Raw genomic sequence first — 23,742 nt, forward strand, 5'->3', positions numbered from 1 at the left:
TTGGTATGACTCGGTATGACCTACCGATCTCAGGCTGGACACTCTAACCACAAGGCCACTGAGCAGGTGAAGGATTGACTTATCTCACCTTGCATGGAATGAGTTTATATCACATGTTAGACTCCATTTGAAGTTGAATTGCTGACATTAACTTTTGAACTGTGTATCCAGGCCCATCCAAGGCAACTCTATTTCGTTTTCGCACAAGGTTCCTAAACCAATTATGACTCATTTGAGTAACAGGACAAAAAGTACTGTAACAGGAGTGAGTTTTTAGCATGAATATAGCAAACATATGAATTACAACCACATGGCATTTGTAGTAATAGTACTGTGTGTTGTTATTCAACTAAAACATTTATTTTGAAAATAAAAATATATCATCTAAACAAATGAGGTAACAGGACTGTGTTGAGATTTTAAATATGCAGAACCATAAATGAATTAACTAATTGTGGCCTCATGATGCAACTTCCCGCGGGCCATGTGACCTGTGCACATTCGTCAGAGAGCAAAATGTGTCATGGTAACAGGACTGAGTGAAAACCCAAAAAATTATCAATGAAATCAAAGTATAATTGGGATACAGAGTAGCAAACATTTCTGAAGGATTTAAATGAGAATATTTCATGTAGAAGTCTTGTATAGTCACATTTCAGTGGCCTTGTGGTTAGCGTGTCCGCCTTGAGATCGGTAGGTCGTGAGTTCAAACCCCGGCCGAGTCATACCCAAGACTATAAAAATGGGAACCGTTACCTCCCTCAGCATCAAAGGTTGAAAATTGGGGGTTAAACCACCAAAATGATTCCCGAGCATGGCCACTGCTGCTGCTCACTGCTCCCCTCATCTCCCAGGGGGTGGAACAAGGGGATGGGTCAAATGCAGAGGGTAATTTTACCACACTTAGTGTGTGTGTGACTATCAGTGGTACGTTAACATTTAACTTTAACTTTTAGGAAGTGAGGACAGGCATAAAAATGCTATTTTTCCAATTGTTCAAGGTTGTTTGAGCCATTTTTTTTTTTACATTTTATCTCGTAAATATGCAATCAGATCAATGTGCAGGGCTTTTTGCTGAGTAAAACATGTATTTTAAAGTTAATTATTTTTTTTCCTAAATTGCATGGATCCTGTGGCAGCTATTGTGCAGGATCCCAATATAACAGCGGAGTTTTATCAGTTCGACAGGCAGAAACTTGTCACGGATCTTAATACAATGCACGTCACATCAAATGAATCACTATAAATGATGAATGAGTTATCTCTTCCATTTCAAGCCTTTAGTTCATTCAGTCACTGTAATTATGCCAGTTTGGAAATGTCTCTGATGTTTCAGATCACAGCTACTGATGACCTATAAAATGACTTGTAAAACCTCAAATGGACGTCGTATTGTGAGACATCTTAGCCCGTGCGCAGTCAAAGTGGGTTATTTGGTATAAAACCCGAAGAAAAGACAAAATAAAGCAGTTAAAACTGTGTTGTCAGACAAAAAGCAGCAACAATTAAAGAGCTTGATTTTATTCTGTCTACGAGCATAAACTATAAAAGATGGCGCTCTGCTGAATTCATGACTTCGGTGACCTTCGAAATACACAATAACCCCCAAATAACCTCAGTATTTCAAGTTCCAAAATAAAACACCTGGGCTCGTCGACATATGTGTGATTCATTCTTATCATCCATTACAAGGACATAGTACATGGTACACTGGTCCAAGGACACATTCTTACCTATATTGTGTTCTGTCAACACCAACTATCTACTCGCTCTTTGTACAAACCCCGTTTCCATATGAGTTGGGAAATTGTGTTAGATGTAAATATAAACGGAATACAATGATTTGCAAATCATTTTCAACCCATATTCAATTGAATATGCTACAAAGACAACATATTTGATTTTATTTTTTTGCAAATAATCATTAACTTTAGAATTTGATGTCAGCAGCACGTGACAAAGAAGTTGGGAAAGGTGGCAATAAATACTGATAAAGAGGAATGCTCATCAAACACTTATTTGGAACATCCCACAGGTGAACATGCAAATTGGGAACAGGTGGGTGCCATGATTGGGTATAAAAGTAGATTCCATGGAATGCTCAGTCTTTCACAAACAAGGATGGGGCGAGGGTCACCACTTTGTCAACAAATGCGTGAGCAAATTGCTGAACAGTTTAAGAAAAACCTTTCTCAACCAGCTATTGCAAGAAATTTAGGGATTTCACCATCTACAGTCCGTAATATCATCAAAGGGTTCAGAGAATCTGGAGAAATCACTGCACGTAAGCAGCTAAGCCCGTGACCTTCGATCCCTCAGGTTGTACTGCATCAACAAGCGACATCAATGTGTAAAGGATATCACCACATGGGCTCAGGAACACTTTAGAAACCCACTGTCAGTAACTACAGTTAGTCGCTACATCTGTAAGTGCAAGTTAAAACACTCCTATGCAAGGCGAAAACCGTTTATCAACAACACCCAGAAACGCCGTCTGCTTCGCTGGGCCTGAGCTCATCTAAGATGGACTGATACAAAGTGAAAAAGTGTTCTGTGGTCTGACGAGTCCACCATAAAAGGTGAAACAACTGAAAACATGTTTTATAGTCTAGTTTCTTCAAAATAGCCACCCTTTTCTCTGATTACTTTTTTGCACACTCTCGCATTCTCTCAATGAGCTTCAAGAGGTAGTCACCTGAATTGGTTTTCACTTTCCAGGTGTCATAGTTTTGATGCCCTCAGTGACAATCAACAAGGTAAATAGTCTTGAAAATAAAGAAAACACATTGAAATGAGAAGGTGTGTCCAAACTTTTGGCCTGTACTATATATATATATATATATATATATATATATATCTCATTTCAATGCGTTTTCTTTATTTTCAAGACTATTTACCTTGTTGATTGTCTCTGAGGGCAGCACGGTGGAAGAGGGGTTAGTGCATGTGCCTCACAATACGAAGGTCCTGAGTAGTTCTGAGTTCAATCCCGGGCTCGGGATCTTTCTGTGTGAAGTTTGCATGTTCTCCCCGTGACTGCGTGGGTTCCCTCCGGGTACTCCGGCTTCCTCCCACCTCCAAAGACATGCACCTGGGGATAGGTTGATTGGCAACACTAAATTGGCCCTAGTGTGTGAATGTGAGTGTGAATGTTGTCTGTCTATCTGTGTTGGCCCTGTGATGAGGTGGCGACTTGTCCAGGGTGTACCCCGCCTTCCGCCCGAATGCGGCTGAGAAAGGCTCCAGTGCCACCCGCGACCCCAAAAGGGACAAGCGGTAGAAAATGGATGGATGGAGGGATTGTCTCTGAAGGCATCAAAAATATGACACCTGCGAAGTGAAAACAATTTCAGGTGACTACCTCTTGAAGCTCATCGAGAGAATGCCAAGAGTGTGCAAAAAAGTAATCAGAGCAAAGGGTGGCTATTTTGAAGAAACTAGAATACAGACAATATTTTCAGTTATTTCACCCTTTATGGTTAAGCACATAACTCCACATGTTCATTCATAGTTTTGATGCCTTCAGTGACAATCTACAATGTAAATAGTCATGAAAATAAAGAAAACGCATTGAATGAGAAGGTGTGTCCAAAATTTTGGCCTGTACTGTATATATAATATCTGTCAGTAGACTCCATTTAAAAGCGCCAACAACTACAACATGGTTGACGGGGGGTAGACACAGTCGAAGAGATGGCCAGAAAGTTGTATTGTGCTTATATTTTGTTCCGCTAGTTCCTGTGTTGTGTTTAGTTTCACCCCTTGACTTCAGTTAAACGTAGCAAACCTGCTTCCTATTAGGGATAATGGAACTATTTACCTCAGGTGGGTCTGCAGCTCCAGTAGTTACCGGCCCCTGCTACTTCTTCTTGTGCTATGAAGACTTAGTTTAGCTTTTCATGCTGCACCTCCTGTTGCTACAATCTTGTGGCAAAGCTTTTAAACTCCGCTTTTCAGTAGACGTTCAACTGCCTTTTTGTGCTTTCCTGCAGTGCTAATCTCCTTCTGATGCCGTCCTGCTGACCTGTGAGCTGTAATCTCTTGTTTGGAATGTTATCCCTTCATGCCCATTTATTTGGTGCTTTCTATTTTTATACTGCTTTTCCCCATACACTTCAGTTTTTGCCAAAAGTGTATTTGTATCCTGTTTTTTTTTTTTTTAAATTAATAACATTGGCTGCAATAATCATAATCATAATCATATAAAACATAACACATTCATTAAAGTTGTTCTCCAAAACATTCCAATTATTAAGAGGAATAATCCATTTGCTTTCCAAAGTTTACAGTACCGCATTTTTCAGACAAAGGGCGCACATTTCGTTGTTCTTTGAACCTGTTCACTGTAATAATGACAAATAAAACTCTATTCTATTCTACAGGATTATAAGGCGCACTGCCGATGGGCGGGTCTATTCCGGTCTATTTGTACACCAAATTATGAGGCGCATTAAAGGGTTCATATTATGAATTTTTTCTACATTTTAGACACTTCCTTATGGTCTACATCAGTGTTTTTCAACCACTGTGCCGCGGCACACTAGTGTGCCGTGAGATACAGTCTGGTGTGCCGTGGGAGATTATCTAATTTCACCTATTTGGGTTAAAAATATTTTTTGCAAACCAGTAATTATAGTCTGCAAATAATGTGTTGTTGTTGAGTATCGGTGCTGTCTACAGCTCGGCAGAGTAACTATGTCATACTCTTTCATATCTATAGGTGGCAGCAGGCAGCTAATTGCTTTGTAGATGTCGGAAACAGCGGGAGGCAGTGTGCAGGTAAAAAGGTGTCTAATGCTTAAACCAAAAATAAACAAAAGGTGAGTGCCCCTAAGAAAAGGCATTGAAGCTTAGGGAAGGCTATGCAGAACAAAACTAAAACTGAACTGGCTACTAAGTAAACAAAAACAGAATGCTGGACGACAGCAAAGACTTACTGTGGAGCAAAGACCGCGTCCACAACGTACATCCCGAACATGACATGACAATCAACAATGTCCCCACAAAGAATGATAAAAACAATTGAAATATTCTTGATTGCTAAAACAAAGTAGATGTGGGAAGTATCACTCAAAGGAAGACATGAAACTGCTACAGGAAAACACCAAAAAAAGAGAAAAAAAACACCAAAATAGGAGCGCAAGACAAGAACTAAAACACTACACACAGGAAAACACCAAAAAACTCAAAATAAGTCACAGTGTGATGTGACAGGTCATGAGACAAGAGCTATAGTGATGCATGGTTGGTTATGGTTTAAAGTCATATCCAACAATTGTGACAACAACTTTTTACTGTCAACTGAGTTTCGTTTTTTAATGATTTCTGCTGGTGGTGTGCCTCCGGATTTTTTCAACGGAAAAAATGTGCCTTGGCTCAAAAAAGGTTGAAAAACACTGGTCTACAGTGCATAACATGTAATGGTGGTTCTTTGGTCAAAATGTTGCATAGATTATGTTTTACAGACCATCTTCAAGTAGATGCGCCGTATTTTGGGCAATTTTATTGTCGTGTCTCTACTTCAACAGCGTCTTCTCCCCGTCATCTTTGTTGTAGTCGTAGTTGTTAGTGCTTCCGTATCGAGTCTACTTACAGAAGTTAGAACTATAAGCTACTTTATATTAGAAATGGCAACAGCGGAGGATGAATTCCCCACAACAAGAGGTAGGAGAAAAAGAAAGAGCTTATTGACTACAGTGCAGACTACAATTTTGCATAATTTTGCGAAACAAAACGCGAGATAAGATCTCCTAATATGTGACATTTTAAGGTCCTTATACACACACCATAATAATACCCGCATGTTGAAGCACACCAGCATGGTGACACAGGGTTAGTGATCGTGTCTAACAATAAGAAAGTCCTGGGTACGATCCCCGGGCGTTCTCCCCGTGACTGCGTGGGTTCCCTCCGGGTACTCCGGCTTCCTCCTATCTCCAAAAATATGCACCTGCGGATAAGTTGATAGGCAACACTAAAATTGGCTCGAGTGTGAATGTTGTCTGTCTATTTGTGTTGGCCATGCGATGAGGTGGCGACTTGTCCAGGGTGTACCCCGCTTTCCGCCCGAATGCTGCTGAGATAGGCTCCAGCCACCCCCCGTGACCACTGAGAGGGACATGCGGTATAAAATGAATGGATTTTGAAGCAAAGTACGTCTGACTACAGCGCCGTGTGTAATGTTCTATATTCTCGATGAAACATCCGATTTTGGTCTTCCTTGCTTAGGGGTACTTGCTAGTGTCATTTATTTAACAGGTGTCAACCTGCAGTCCACACTTATCTCTTATGTGTGACTGCCATCTACAGGTCACAGTTATCATTACACCACGTACCAAAAAGATGACGATTTTTAAGTCTGAAAAATACGGTATGTCGTATCTTATGTTGACGTCAACTTAAGTGGGCCTTTTTTTGTTAGTAATATGAAGGACATAATAAACTATGACTTTTTGTTTTCGTACTTCCCAACTTTTCCGCATGATTTGGTTTTCTGCGAAACTTTTTGCCAAATGTTTGCCCCGGTTTTGGTGTATCCTTTTGGTTATTGTGCGGCTCAACAATGCGCATAACAAATTAGGGCTGCAGCTATCAATTATTTTAATTATCGTGTAATCTACTGATTAGTTTGTTCAATTAATCGAGTAATCGAAAAAAACACACTTAAAGCCTCAATGCGTATTTCAGGGAAAATACTTGAAATGAACAACACTTTTTGCGCTTGCCATAACTTCTATTATTTTTCTTTTAAGAAATACACATCATCAACATTAAAATTGCACTTTGTAATTTTGTTCATAGATTATATGCAATCTGTTGTTGTGTTCCCTAATTTGAGTGTACATAAATGAAGGTGTGTGTTGCTGAGCCCGACCTGGACATAATCTGGACTGGACCGGGTTTTAAGAACCCTTTAAACCAGGGGTCTCAGACACGCCAATTGCTGCCCACGGGCCAATTGCGGCCTGCGAGACGTTATTTTGCGGCCCGCACCTTAATATGAAAATGTAATGTTAGTGCGGTCCGCGAGTTATATATGAATGACGCTTGACAGCGTCATACTTGCCAACCCTCCCGATTTTTCCGGGAGACTCCCGAATTACAGAGCAACTATTCTCTCGAATGTCTGCCGATTTTCACCCAAACAACAATATCAAGGGCGTGCCGTGATGGCACTGCCTTTGGCGCCCTCTACAACCTGTACAAACAGCGTGCCAGCTCAGTCACATGTTGTATTTGGCTTCTGTACACACACGTAAGTGACTGCAAGACATACTTGATCAACAGCCACACAGGTCACACTGAGGGTGGCCGTATAAACACGTTTAACACTGTTACAAATATGCGCCACACTGTGAAGCCACACCAAACAAGAATGACAGACCCTGGATCTCAGGAAACAGAGTGGACCGACACCAGCAGATGACATGGCACCCCAAACCATCACTGATGGTGGAAACTTTACACTAGACTTCAGGCAACGTGGATCCTGTGCCTCTCCTGTCTTCCTCCAGACTCTGGGACCTCGATTTCCAAATGCAAAATTTGCATGGTTGGGTGATGGTTTGGGGTGCCATGTCATCTGCTGGTGTCGGTCCACTCTGTTTCCTGAGATCCAGGGTCAACGCAGCCGTCTACCAGCAAGTTTTAGAGCACTTCATGCTTCCTGCTGCTGACCTGCTCTATGGAGATGGAGATTTCAAGTTCCAACAGGACTTGGCGCCTGCACACAGCGCAAAATCTACCCGTGCCTGGTTTACAGACCATGGTATTTCTGTTCTAAATTGGCCCGCCAACTCCCCTGACCTTAGCCCCATAGAAAATCTGTGGGGTATTGTGAAAAGGAAGATGCAGAATGCCAGACCCAAAAACGCAGAAGAGTTGAAGGCCACTATCAGAGCAACCTGGGCTCTCATAACACCTGAGCAGTGCCAGACTCCATGCCACGCCGCATTAACGCAGTAATTGAGGCAAAAGGAGCTCCAACCAAGTATTGAGTATTGTACATGCCCATATTTTTCATTTTCATACTTTCAGTTGGCCAACATTTCTAAAAATCCCTTTTTTGTATTAGCCTTAAGTAATATTCTAATTTTGTGACACACGGAATTTTGGATTTTCATTTGTTGCCACTTCAAATCATCAAAATTAAATGAAATAAACATTTGAATGCATCAGTCTGTGTGCAATGAATAAATATAATGTACAAGTTACACCTTTTGAATGCAATTACTGAAATAAATCAAGTTTTTCAAAATATTCTAATTTACTGGCTTTTACCTGTATTGTAGGAACCAGAATATTAATAACAGAAGGAAACAACCCTTTTGTGTGAATGAGTGAGAATGAGTGTAAATGGGGGACGGAGGGTTTTTGGGTTGGTGCACTAACTGTAAGTGTATCTTGTGTTTTTTATGTTGATTAACTAATTAAAAAAATAAAAATAAAATTGCACTTTTCGCATGTGTGCATTAACAAAAACTAAAATAAAATTTAAAAAAAGCTCTCACACACCGTCACTCTCATGTGTGCTCTATTGCAGCGGCCGTGCGGAGACTATGTCCACATATTACACTCTGTTGTTTTAATTAGTTACACTAATTAAACGATTAATTGAAGCAATGGAATATTATTGGAAGTGTTTTCCTAATTAAAGTGTTTGTTAAAAAAAACAGCTATTCATAGTCGAGTCCCTAAACAAAGAATCCTTGGTGACTTTGGGTCTGATCTACTAAGATCCAAATCTTACACAGTCAGCGGCGTATGCAAATGATCAAATTACATGTACAATCAGTGGGTGTTTGCCTGTGATCTACTAAGACTGTGTGTACAATTGATAACTGGTGCAGACCCCCTTATTTAAATGAAGTCTTTGTGTGATCATCTACTGCACATTTATGATCTCATGCTCCTACCTGCAGTCTTTTGCTGTTTTTAAACATGCATCAGACAATTATCACATTTTCTGGGCATGTTAGAAGCAGTCCTGCAGGACGTCTACAATGGAACCAACTTTTTGGGAGACGGTGGTACTAACAGCAAGCGTGTGTTGAAATATTCCAGGTGCAAGAAAACATTTTTTTCATAGAGGAGACATTTTAATAATGTATTCTAATAATATATCCGATATGAAAAGACTAATGGCATTAAATCCCCCCCCCCCAAAATACGCCAAAGACACCAAAACACATCAATTGGATTTGTTTTAATCAGCCCCTTAAAGGCCTACTGAAATGCGATTTTCTTTTCTTATTTAAACGGTGATAGCAGGTCCATTCTGTGTGTCATACTTGATCATTTCGCAATATTGCCATATTTTTGCTGAAAGGATTTAGTAGAGAACATCGACGATAAAGTTTGCAGCTTTTGGTCGCTGATAAAAAAAGCCTTGCCTGTACCGGAAGTAGCAGACGATATGCACGTGACGTCACAGGTTGTGGAGCTCCTCACATCTGCACATTGTTTACAATCATGGCCACCAGCAGCGAGAGCGATTCGGACCGAGAAAGCGACAATTTCCCCATTAATTTGAGCGAGGATGAAAGATTTGTGGATGAGGAAAGTGAGAGTGAAGGACTAGAGGGCAGTGGGAGCGATTCAGATAGGGAAGATTCTGTGAGAAGCGGGTGGGACCTGATATTCAGCTGGGAATGACTAAAACAGTAAATAAACACAAGACATATATATACTCTATTAGCCACAACACAACCAGGCTTATATTTAATATGCCACAAATTAATCCCACATAACAAACACCTACCCCCTCCCGTCCATATAACCCGCCAATACAACTCAAACACCTGCACAACACACTCAATCTCACAGCCCAAAGTACTGTTCACCTCCCCAAAGTTCATACAGCACATATATTTCCCCAAAGTCCCCAAAGTTACGTAAGTGACATGCACATAGTGGCACGCACGTACGGGCAAGCGATCAAATGTTTGGAAGCCGCAGCTGCATGTGTACTCACGGTACCGCGTCTGCGTATCCAACTCAAAGTCCTCCTGGTAAGAGTCTCTGTTGTCCCAGTTCTCCACAGGCCAATGGTAGAGCTTGACTGTCATCTTTCGGGAATGTAAACAGTGAAACACCGGCTGTGTTATCCGGCACAACAGTGAGGGGGTGCATTCTACGGCAGGGGTGCGTTATCCGGCACAACACCTGCCGCAATACACCGCTTCCCACCTACAGCTTTCTTCTTTGCTGTCTCCATTGTTCATTGAACAAATTGCAAAAGATTCACCAACACAGATGTCCAGAATACTGTGGAATTTTGCGATGAAAACAGACGTCTTAATAACTGGCCACCATGCTGTCCCAAAATGTCCTTTACAGTCCGTGACGTCACGCACAAGCGTCATCATACCGAGACGTTTTCAGCAGGATATTTCGCGCAAAATTTAAAATTGCACTTTAGTAAGCTAACCCGGCCGTATTGGCATGTGTTGCAATATTAAGATTTCATCATTGATATATAAAACTATCAGACTGCGTGGTCGGTAGTAGTGGGTTACAATATGCCTTAAAGTTATCTAGCAGCTATAAAATAAAAAAAAATATCTTCCTGAATAGAAAATATGTCGAATATTTTTTCTTTATGACAGTCTATATATGTTGATGGAGCAGCAGCGTGATCGCCTCCTGCCAGGTTGCAGATGACCAAAACAACGGTTGCAGAACAAGTTTTAGTCTTGATAAATCACACCGTTTGTGTGCTATATAGTTATGTTTGCATTTTCTCCTCCCAGTATTGTGGGCGTTCTGATAATCAGTCTGTATTCTGCATATACATGAAGACAGGCACACTAATTGGATTATGCTTCTCATTCTGCTGACTAAAAAGCCGCAATCCTCTGGCACAAACTTAGATAATCAGCTTTTGCACGTGTTTTAGCATCCGCAAACCTTAGTCTCCGTGCTTTTTTTTCATTGAGTGCGACTGCAAAAAAATCCATTATCCTTCTCCATCTTGAAAAACAAGCTTGTTCAGTCAAGGTAAAAGTACTGTGAAGTGTTTATTTATCCCTTTCATTTCTCATTTATATGTATTTCACATTATTTTCAGTGTTAATATTTGGTTTATTATGGGTGTCTTCGGCTGGTGCAAAGCTAAAAAAAAAACTTCAATGTCCAATTATATTTTCCTATTGTTTGTGCCATTTTATTTTAATTCCCCCCAGCCCACCTGCGCTGTTCTGACTCCCTGCCTTAATAAGAGGGTGTTTGTTGGAGAAATATTGACAACCAGAGCACTTGAGAGACAGCGGCTCACTGGGGAGTTGTAAACAGTGCCAGCATGGAGCTCATCAATAAGGTGAATGCATTTGTATAGATGACCAGAAACGACACGAGCAGTCCACCCGGCGGGCGGGGAAACCATTACCACCGACACCGGTTTTATTGATTACAAAAGAAAGTGAGGAGACTCACGCTGCACTTGGTAGGTCACACGCAACCTCCTGACCACAATGCTTGTTTGTGTTTCCCCCTCAGGGTCCTAAAGTGGGGGGAGATTCATGAGCTCCGTATCTTAAATCTCCACTAGCCTAGAAAACTTGTACACAAACACAAACGTTCCTGCTTTTTGGGGTTTAGGTACTTTCCGGTGACGTGCTGTCATGTTGCTGGTCGGCAAGGCACTAATTCCTTATTAGTCTTGATTAGAGATATTATCGGCCGATAAATGCGTTAAAATGTAATATCGGAAATTATCGGTATCGCTTTTTTATTATCAGTATCGTTTTTTCTTTTTCTTTTTCTTTTTCTTTTTCTTTTTTATTAAATCAACATAAAAAACACAAGATACACTTACAATTAGTGCACCAACCCAAAAAACCTTCCTCCCCCATTTACACTCATTCACACTAATTCACACAAAAGGGTTGTTTCTTTCTGTTATTAATATTCTGGTTCCTACATTATATATCAATATATATCAATACAGTCTGCAAGGGATACAGTCCGTCAGCACACATGATTGTGCGTGCTGCTGGTCCACTAATAGTACTAACCTTTAACAGTTAATTTTACTAATTTTCATTAATTACTAGTTTCAATGTAACTGTTTTTATATTGTTTTATTTTCTTTTTTATTCAAGAACATGTTTTTAATTTATTTATCTTATTTTATTTTATAATTTTTTTTTAAAAAGTACCTTATTTTCACCATACCTGGTTGTCCAAATTAGGCATAATAATGTGTTAATTCCACGACTGTATATATCGGTTGATATCGGTATCGGTTGATATCGGTATCGGTAATTAAAGAGTTGGACAATATCGGAATATTGGATATCGGCAAAAAGCCATTATCGGACATCCCTAGTCTTGATAATATTTAACTAACCACTGACTAGGGTTGTACGGTATACCGGTATTAGTATAGTACCACGATACTAATGAATCATATTCGGTACTATACCGCCTCTGAAAAGTACCGGTCCCCTGCCACCCATCGTCGTCACGTCGTGTCGTTGCTGGTTTTACGAGCAGACGAGCATGTTCGGCAGCGCACAATCACAGAGTACTTACAAGCAGACAATGTGTGCAGACATAAAAGGGAGAACGGACGCATTTGGGCTTAAAAACTAAAGATAAAGGTGAAGTTATAACACTGAAACGCCCACCGGAGGAGGTGCTTTAAGACATGGCTAGCTGGCTAGCGGCTAAAGTTCAGCCGCAGTAGGCAGTTTTTTTAGCTACTTCTAAATCACTAATTCTCGCCCCCATGGTGACAAATAAAGTATGTTTCTTGCAAGTATCATCCCTGCAGGACGAGGAATAGCTAAACATGATTCCCTACACACCGTAGCTCACCGGCGTGACAATGTAAACAAACGCCATTGGTGCATCTACACCTAACATCCACTGTAATGATACCAAAGTACAAGAGCGTATGTAGTCAATACTACTATGATTATGTCGATATATTTTGGTATCACAACATCTTATTTCATTTTTTTTTTTTATTCATATTATGTTTATAAACCCAGGAAATATGTCCCTGGACATATGAGGACTTAGAATATGACCAATGTATGATCCTGTAACGACTTGGTATCGGATTGATACCCAAATTTGTGGTATCATCCAAAACTAATGTAAAGTATCCAAACAACAGAAGAATAAGTGATTATTACATTTTAACAGAAGTGTAGATAAAACATGTTAAAAGAGAAAGTAAGCAGATATTAACAGTAAATGAACAAGTAGATTAATAATTCATTTTCTACCACTTGTCCTTTATAATTTTTACAAAATAATAGAATGATAAATGACACAATATGTTACTGCATATGTCAGCAGCTAAATTAGCAGCCTTTGTTTGCTTACTTATTAATAAAAGACATGTTGTCTTGTCTTGTGGGCTTCACGGTGGCAGAGGGGTTAGTGCATCTGCCTCACAATACGAAGGTCCTGAGTAGTCTTGGGTTCAATCCCGGGCTCGGGATCTTTCTGTGTGGAGTTTGCATGTTCTCCCCGTGACTGCGTGGGTTCCCTCCGGGTACTCCGGCTTCCTCCCACCTCCAAAGACATGCACCTGGGGATAAGTTGATTGGCAACACTAAATTGGCCCTAGTGTGTGGATGTGAGTGTGAATGTTGTCTGTCTATCTGTGTTGGCCCTGCGATGAGGTGGCGACTTGTCCAGGGTGTACCCCGCCTTCCGCCCGATTGTAGCTGAGATAGGCTCCAGCGCCCCCCGCGACCCCAAAGGGAATAAGCGGTAGAAAATGGATGGATGGATGTTGTCTTGTATGTTCACTATTTTATTTAAGGACAAACTTGCTATAAGAAACATATGTTTAATGTATAGTAAGATTTTTTTGTTAAAATAAAGCCAATAATGCCATTTTTTGTGGTCCACTTAATTTAGAAAAGTATCGAAAAGTATCAAAATAATATTGGTTCCAGGACAACACTACTACTGACTTGTTGTTATAAGTGTTGTCAAACAATTACTTTTTAAAATCAGATTAGTGAAGTGAAGTGAATTATATTTATATAGCGCTTTTCTCTATAGACTCAAAGCCTTTTATATAGTGAAACCCATCATCTACATTTTTAAGCTACATGTAAACTAGTGTGGGTGGCACTGGAAGCAGGTGGGTAAAGTGTCTTGCCCATGGATGGAGGGAGCGGAGATCGAACCTGGAACCAGGGGCGCCAAAAAGGGGGGGTAAAGGAGACGGATTCTAGGGGCCCATGATGGAGGGGGGCCCAGAGAGGCCCCTAATGATTATTAAATTATAATACAGAAAAAATAATGACACTGTGTTGGGGGCCCTGTAAAGATTCTTTTCATGGTGCCCAAAATCCCTTGCGGCGCCCCTGCCTGGAACCCTCAAGTTGCTGGCACGGCCGCTCTACCAACAGAACCACGCCGCCCCAAATAAAGATTGATCAGTTTTGCATGTTCACTGCTTGCTCAGCGGTCTAGTGGTTAGAGTGTCCGCCCTGAGATCGGTAGGTCGTGAGTTCAAAGACTATAAAAATGAGACCCTTTACCTCCCTGCTTGGCCCTCAGCATCAAGGGCTGCAATTGGGGGTTAAATCACCAAAATTATTCCCGAGCGCGGCCACCGCTGCTGCTCACTGCTCCCCTTCACCTTCCAGGGGGTGGAACACGGGGATGGGACAAATGCACAGGGCAATTTCACCACACCTCGGGGAGTGAATCAGGGAACATGCTTTTTTTTGCCGTACTAGAATATGATGAAGCGTATGTAGCGCTTGGCTTCACTGCAGTGTGTTGTTGTTTTTTAATGTTAATAAGCATGTAATGTTATGCAGAGGTGTACTTATAATATTTTAATAGACAGATGATACTATTTATAGTCACGGTAGAGAGTATGTGTTTTCTTCTTCCTAGGGGGGCGTAATGGAACATAATTGAGAAGGTCTGCCGTAAAGCAACCTGATCCGCCTTTCAGGTAACCGTCCACGGTTAAGGTAATGCAGCATACGCACTCAAAATAAATTGTGCGATTAATTTGCATTTATACACATTTTTGTGATTGATTGCATGAGATTGCATGCTACAGGTGCATTAAATCAAGGAGAAATACATTCGAACACACCTTTTTTCTGAGAGCCATAATCACTGAACTCTCACATGCACTCAATTACAGTCCAACACGTTGACCCCTATCCCTAATCCACCAATTGTGCAATACTTAAATATTCTTCACTTTGATTACTGTACAATATCTGTATATTATGCTGCGTATCATAACTCTCACTGTCCAATATACACTCATCATTACTGTAGAGTGAAACCATTCATCTGTGCAATGTTTACATTTCTTACTGATAATGCAATAACTCACACATATTACCTTTTCGCATATGCAAATAGACAAAACCATGCACCTTTTTTCCTTATTGCTTTTATTAATTTAATTATATATATATATATATATATATATATATATATATATATATATATATATATATATATATATATATATATATATATATACATAATTTTTTTTATATTTTCTCTTTTTTTGCCTATTTTTTTCATTTTTTTTTCATTTCAAGTCTGCACCAAAGACCTGGTTTTAATCCCTTTGTACATGGGTATATGTGACAATAATATTCTATTCAATTATTTTCTATTCTACTCCATGAATTAACGTGTTAACTTTGACAGCCCTATAGCCATGAGAGGTGTAATTGTGTTGCACCCTCCATTCGTTCTCAACATGCAATTCCACATGTCATGCACATTCAGTGCAAATAATAGTTACTGTATTGTCATATAGATTTATTTTTGGACTTTAAGTAGACTATTTAAAAAAATGCTTAAATCTGATGCATTGAAATATTTATTACAGACTAAATAACAACAACAAGAAAACAAAATATTCTAAATAGGGTCAAAATGTAGTTTCTCTAATAATAATAGAACATCGCATTAAAAATCTAAAAGTTCAGTTTCAATTGAGATTCATAACAAGAATAACAGAAGGTTGTTCTGGATTTGTCCAACTCAGGCTGTATGTCTTTTTAACGAAACAGCTGCCTCTGCGTAGAAGAGCAGCAACAAGCACCTGTAGAGCTCACCTGTAGAGCTCACCCTTCAGCGCGGTCTGCTTTCCGTGTAAGACTTGCATGTCAGAAAAGTTCCAGGACTGCTTTCAAAAAAGTTTTCCCCTTGGAAATGTACCATAATTTACGGGCTGTAGAGCGCACCTAATTATAAACTGCACACATCAATTGTTTGGCTGAATTTTGTTGTACATATATTGGTCCCAAAAGTCTCTAAGCCTCAGGAATAAACATTTAAACATGAAATATTTACACAGGCACATGTGTTAATTCGCAAATTTAACCAAAAGGAAGTACTGGTAACATACAGTAGCCTACCGGAATACGGTCTTCATCGTCATTCTCCTCCTTCGACTTCTTCAGCGCCCTGTGTCGTGGGCCAGTTTGTAACGGTGGATTTCTTTTTTCAATGACTAGGTCAATCGTCTCCGGCTTTGGGGCTAAGTCTTGTGCATTTTGTTGTTGTTTACCTCCGTTATTGAGGGTGAGTCCATAGTGCGCTAAACGGCTGATTAAATGATTGCGTGAGTGCCTTTGATTTAATGTGAGCAATTTCGTTGGTCTGATGTGACGAGATGGGCGGCACGTGAAAAATCCATAAATTAGCCTCAGCATCGTTTAAAGCGCACGGTTTAAAGCGTGGGAAAAAAGTAGCGCCTTACAGTCCGGAAATCATGGCAATTCTTGTGGAGTCAAACGCACAGTAGTTCTCTGCCACGCCTTCATGCACTCTTGGTAGGATTCTTCCGAGATCCTCCACAGCTTTGTTGTCACTGCGATCTTGATGATGAGCACATTTCAAAAAGGTAAAACAATCCCATAGAGCCAGGTCAGGTGCGTTGGGAGGTTACTCCATCATGGCGAATATCTTCCCGGCCAGGGACTGCAAGGTGCTAAGGGCATTATGAGCAGGTGCGTTGTCATAATAAAGTATCCATAAGCTGTCCTGCCACAACTCCCGCCTCTTCACGGGTGTTGGTTGACCGTCCGAATGATGCCTCTCACATCGAATAATGAATCCTAGAACTTTTCTGATTTACCAAGTATGTCACGAAAATATTAACCAGAGTGCGATCAATCAGGATGTATAGTTAATTATAGCAAGTATAACTCACACAAGGTGCCAATATTATAGGAATTACTTCAAAAACACTTTGTTATATATCTATCTTTTTTCAATTATATTTATATCTGTATCATAGTACAGGAGTACCTCACCTTAAGTGTTTCGAGATAAGAGCTATCTCTCGGCTAACCATACTAAAGTCGAATGACGCAATAACGCAAGTTAATAATGTTAAAATAACATCTAAGCGGTGGACATTTATCCATTTAAAGGCCTACTGAAACCCACTACTACCGACCACGCAGTCTGACAGTTTATATATCAATGATGAAATCTTAACATTGCAACACATGCCAATTCGACCGGGTTAGCTTACTAAAGGGCAATTTTAAATTTCGCGTTGAAATATCCTGCTGAAAACGTCTCGGTATGATGACGCCTGCGCGTGACGTCACGGATTGTAGAGGACATTTAGGGACAGCATGGTGGCCAGTTATTAAGTCGTCTGTTTTCATCGCAAAATTCCACAGTATTCTGGACATCTGTGTTGGTGAATCTTTTGCTATTTATTCAATGAACAATGGAGACAGCAAAGAAGAAAGCTGTAGATGGGAAGCGGTGTATTGCGGCCGGCTGCAGCAATAAAAACACAGCCGGTGTTTCATTGTTTACATTCCCGAAAGATGACAGTCAAGCTTTACCATTGGCCTGTGGAGAACTGGGACAACAGAGACTCTTACCAGGAGGACTTTGAGTTGGATACGCAGACGCAGTACCGTGAGTACGCAGCTGCGGCTTCCAAACATTTGATCGCTTGCCCGTACGTGCGTGCCGCTATGTGCATGTCATGTACGTAACTTTGGGGACTTTGGGGAAATATATGTGTAATATACACTTTGGGGAGGTGAACGGTACTTTGGGCTGTGGGATTGAGTGTGTTGTGCAGGTATTTGAGTTGTATTGGCTCTCACAAACGCCTGGATAAGGGACTTCCTAACGGACCGACCCCAGAATGTGAGACTTGGCCCGCACCTCTCATCCTCCCGCACGCTGAGCATCGGCTCCCCACAGGGCTGTGTGCTGAGCCCCCTCCTCTACTGCCTTTACACCCATGACTGCAGTCCGGCCCACAGTGACAACCTTACCGTCAAGTTCGCCGACGATACCACAGTGGTCGGGCTCATCTCCAGGGGTGACGAGGCTGCCTACAGAGAGGAGGTCCTGAAGCTGACGGCCTGGTCTCAACACCAGCAAGACCAGAGAGATCATCGTCGACTTCAGGAGGAGCAGCACCGACCCTGCCCCCCTCTACATCAACGGCGAGCGTGTAGAGAGGGTCCACACCTTCAGGTACCTTGGAGTCCACATCTCTAATGACTTCTCCTGGACAGTCAACACCACATCAATCATCAAGAAGGCTCAGCAGCGGCTACACTTCCTTAGAGTCCTCGGGAAGTACAAGCTGAAGCCTGACCTGCTGCTGACCTTCTACCGCTCGTCCATCGAGAGCCTGCTGACCTACTGTATTACGGTATGGTACGGCAGCTGCACTGCAGCAGACAGGGAGAGGCTGCAAAGAGTGGTCAAGACGGCTCAGAAGATCATCGGCCGCCCTCTCCCCTCTCTGACGGACATCTACACCTCCCACTGCCTCAACAGAGCCAGTGCCATCATCAAGGACAGCACCCACCCTGGCTCTGACCTGTTCCACCTGCTGCCCTCTGGGAAGCGCTACAGGTGCATTAAAACCAAAACAAACAGGCTAAAGAACAGCTTCTTCCCCAGGGCCATAACCATCCTGAACGGACTGCCCCATTGTCCCTCATAACTGCCCTCTCTTCGGTGCAATAACCCATTCCACCAACCACCCTGTTTTTTTTTTTGTTTTTTTGTTTTTTCATGTATATATTCATTTCACACCATATTCATTGCACTTCTACATTTTTATATTTTTATATATTTGCACATTGTTTTTCTAGCATGCACACATCGCACTGTATGGAATGGCCTCAATCTCGTTACCTTGCGTAATGACAATAAAGCTGATTCTGATTCTGATTCTGAGGGGGGGAGGTGTTTGTTATGCGGGATTAATTTGTGGCATATTAAATATAAGCCTTGTTGTGTTGTGGCTAATAGAGTATATATATGTCTTGTGTTTATTTACTGTTTTAGTCATTCCCAGCTGAATATCAGGTCCCACCCGCTTCTCACAGCATCTTCCCTATCTGAATCGCTCCCACTGCCCTCTAGTCCTTCACTCTCACTTTCCTCATCCACAAATCTTTCATCCTCCCTCAAATTAATGGGGAAATCGTCGCTTTCTCGGTCCGAATCGCTCTCGCTGCTGGTGGCCATGATTGTAAACAATGTGCAGATGTGAGGAGCTCCACAACCTGTGACGTCACGTGCATATTGTCTGCTACTTCCGGTACAGGCAAGGCTTTTTTATCAGCGACCAAAAGTTGCGAACTTTATCGTCGATGTTCTCTACTAAATCCTTTCAGCAAAAATATGGCAATATCGCGAAATGATCAAGTATGACACATAGAATGGACCTGCTATACCCGTTTAAATAAGAAAATCGCATTTCAGTAGGCATTTAAATGTGGAAAAGGTGCTGACGGTGTATTTGACAGAGAAGCAGCTGTAAGGATATACCGCGGAAGTCCACCCTCAAAAGTAAATGCTGTCCATAATTTCACATTACTTCTTAAAACTACTGTGGTTGTAGTATATTTTTATTGTACTGTGTTTCATACAATATTTCAAAAAGTGTATTATTCTTTTTAAACTACATGTTACATGTTATAATTAATTAAAAACCAATTAGATTTCATTTAATTTCAATGTGACACATTGATTTGAGATACAAGTGTTTTAAGTTAAGAGCTCCATCATAAAATCAATTAATTTATGATTCTGTATTCAGTACCTCCCACATTTGCTGATTTTCCAATTATTATAATATTTCATTTTCATTTTCCATTATTAGGCTCCTTCTCCCCTGAAAAGACATCACTGGTTCTATCACAGCAACACTTACAAGAACGACTTGACGTCCAGCCCCCTGTGGCGGATCTGTTCCATCATATGGTCCCAGCTTCCCGGATTCGACCTTGACCGGCCCGCCCCTGCCCCTCTGTACCGGGAGGCTCCGGCCGTACTCCCCCGGACCCCTCGTGGTCCTCCACGGTGGCCCCCGCCACCTGGGCCTGTGTGCAGCTGGCCCAGGCTTTGCGAGGTCACAGGGGGGTCGTTAGGACCCGGAGGGGGCTGGTGAGTGAGGGGCTGTTGGAGGCTCTGCTGCCGGACCAGGGGCCGGGGTCGCGCCACAGCCGAAGACGGGATGTGCTCCAGTGTGGACGTAGTTGAGAGGGAAGTGTCCCCAAAACTGAGCAGAAACACAAAAGACACACTATTAATAAAACCTGGTGGATATTTACGAGGTCAATCACACAAAGCTTGTCCATCACACAGGAACAGAATGTATATAATAAATGTTAAAGGGACTTATGATGAATTTTGTCCTTTCTGACTTATAAATGTTGATAAATGTTAAATATCTTTACATATTTTAAATTTTATTGAGACGAAGGGTAGAGGCTCTTCCCCTTTTTTTGATTGATTGATTGAGACTTTTATTAGTAGGTTGCACAGTGAAGTACATATTCTGTACAATTGACCACTAAATGGTAACACCCGAATAAGTTTTTCAACTTGTTTAAGTTGGGGTCCACTTAAATTGATTCATGATACAGATATATACTATCAGATATATACTATCATCATAATACAGTCATCACACAAGATAATCATCAGGGTATATACATTGAATTATTTACAATCCGGAGTGTGGAGGAGGGGTTAGGTTAGGCTGTGATGGAAAAACAAAAAAAGGTAGAAAAAAGTATTATTTTAATTTAATCGTGTCATGTGCATAATACCACTGATGTGCGACATTAGAAATGTTTACTTTTTCTAATTTTAGAGGAATAAATGCGTTCTCTGTTCCGCTCGAGGAAACAATGAGTTCATCTTGTTGTCATGACTTGGTCCTGGGGGTTTGCTTTTCCGGAATGCAACGGAAAGTTGGCTCGGGCGAGACGGGAATGTAAATACATGATTTATTTAATATATCAAAATAAAGTACAAACGAAAAGTGCGCACAGTAGCGGAGAACAAACAATGAAACCAAAAGACTATAGCAAAAAAAAGTACAAACGAAAAGCGCGCACAGTGGCGGAGAACAAACGATGAAACCAAAAGACTATAGCATTAATAAACAAAACTTACTTGGCATGGACTAAAAAGGAGCAGCATGAACGATGGACATGAAATCAAGTGTCAGAAATGTGCAGAGCATAATTGTGGGATGTCACCAGAAAGACAAACTGAAAACAATGAACTTAAATACTACAGACATGATTAACGAAAACAGGTGCGTGACTCAAAACGTGAAACAGGTGCGTGACGTGACAGGTGAAAACTAATGGTTGCTATGGTGACAAAACAAAAGTGCACAGAAAGTCCAAAAACAAAACCGAACATGACCAAAACAAAAACATGATCACACAGACATGACACTTGTGTTTCTATCTTCGTTACATACTGTACAAACACACACACACACACACATTGCATACATCTTAGTTTCGATGGTGAGAATAGGTGCCAGGTACGAGACGGAGCGAAAGCAGACGTGTGTGTCTGTCTGTGTTTATTATTTATTGAATTGTTAATTGTTTTTTGAATGGATCCCCATTAGCTGACGCCAAGACGACCGCTAGTCTGCCTGGGGTCCATATAGGAGCATACAAAATACAAATACAAAGAATACCAAACATTATACAAAAGAAAAGTACAACATAAGATAAAAAAGCTAGTTAAACCCAGTATTAAAAATTCACGTTATGTGGGCAGCTGCAATGGGTGTATCTTCAAAGCTGTCTTGAATGACAATTTATTTTGTGAGAGATTAATGTGAGATGGCAACCAATTCCAGAATGATATACATATACATGACTGTATGTTTGAGGAGATTGGTCCTGGGAGCAGGAAGTGCCAAACAGCCATTGCTGGCATTCCTAATGTCATGCATATGTGTGTTAGTTGATTCTAAAAACTGTTTGTAAAAGTTATCTGGTGATTGATCTAACATGGTAGTTCTAAAGAACATAAGGAGACTACAATGCATCTTTTGTTCAACAGATATACCAGACAGGCGTGAATGCATAAATGAAATATTAGTGTGCAAAGAACATTTGTGTGTGTGTGTGTGTGTGTGTGTGTGTGTGTGTGTGTGTAAGTGTTACCTTTCGGTTTCATTGGACTGATACCCAAGCAACTATGCTTGGGAGGGGTAGCAGGATGGTCAAAAGCAAGTGAACAGTGTGACCATCGAGAAAGAATGCGCCAGACTTTGTAGAACTCAGTCTTCTCTCCAGCGTTGGTATTGCTAATGTTTGTACTTATTCCATTTGCAGAATAAATTGTTGAACTTTAATTTTAGTCTCCTCACTTTATTCAGACAGTCGTTACAATACAATAACCTGGGAAGACTTCCCCCTATAAAAGGGGATGCTCGAATATAATGCAGAGTTTGAATCGATCGAGTGTGCAGGTGTACATAAGTTTGTGAGTGGGTAAATCCATAAAATGTTTGTTTAAAGGCCTACTGAAACCCACTACTACCGACCACGCAGTCTGATAGTTTATATATCAATGATTAAATCTTAACATTGCAACACATGCCAATACGGCCGGGTTAGCTTACTAAAGTGCAATTTTAAATTTCTGCGGGCCGGTTCTAATACTAATCAAATATCATCCCGGGGGCCATAGATAATCAATTCGCGCCTTGACTTTGACACCCCTGCTCTAGGGGGTGCTCACGGCCCAAAAACGGTTAAGAGATACTGATCTAGACCACAAGGACATGTTTTAAATGTATATTAAAACCATCATTTTAGAAGCTTCTGGGAATAAAGTCTGCACACAGATTGAGTGAAGACAGAATACAACAACAAAAACAAGAGGGTGAGCAAAAGATAAATTAGACAAACAGCTGCTGCTAACATCTGTGTGGAGTTTTAAACTTGTGATGAAAAATGTGAAAACACAGTTAACAGGTTTACAGGTACACTACACTGGTTGCCTAATTTAGAAACGTCACTTTGCAGTATAATGCACCAATAATGCGGTATAATGCAATGCAGTTCTTTGTCAAGCATTATTAATATTTTTTTTCAGCTTTTTGTGTCAAACAAACCATCCTAAATAATGTGTTGAGTGTACATCAGCAACACTAAATTAAAGAACCTCTCTCCCAAATGAGTCTTGACCTACTTGTGTTTATGCAGTTTTGTCTTCCCTTATTACTTTACTTATTGATGCTGCTGAGCCCTTTTCGACTTTACCCTCCATTTTTACTCTTCAAGTCCATCCACCAATTAACAAGTCGACAAGTCTTAAACTTATGCAGTGCGTTGTCAGCCCCTAGCCTACACTCAATCACTGCTGTCTGATGTACATAAGCTTGTACTTGTAAGACGATGTAAACAGCTCTGTCTCCCGCTAAAGCTGTGCAGGAAGATTTACTGTCTGAACTTGTGTTTAGCA

The 23,742-nt window shown here is 40.9% G+C and overlaps 1 protein-coding gene across 2 annotated transcripts in view; it reads right to left on the reverse strand.

Annotated features, from left to right (window-relative positions):
* The window catches only part of LOC133616116 (synaptotagmin-7-like), a 463,372-nt gene that overhangs the window by 141,062 nt on the left and 298,568 nt on the right, over positions 1 to 23,742 (reverse strand). For both annotated transcript variants that reach the window (XM_061975228.1, XM_061975227.1), the window contains one exon: positions 20,168 to 20,515. In XM_061975228.1, coding sequence (XP_061831212.1) covers positions 20,168 to 20,515 — 348 coding nt within the window. The remainder of the gene's footprint in view (positions 1 to 20,167; positions 20,516 to 23,742) is intronic.

Source organism: Nerophis lumbriciformis, linkage group LG15 (assembly GCF_033978685.3).
Source record: "Nerophis lumbriciformis linkage group LG15, RoL_Nlum_v2.1, whole genome shotgun sequence".
Classification (NCBI taxonomy): Eukaryota; Metazoa; Chordata; class Actinopteri; order Syngnathiformes; family Syngnathidae; genus Nerophis; species Nerophis lumbriciformis.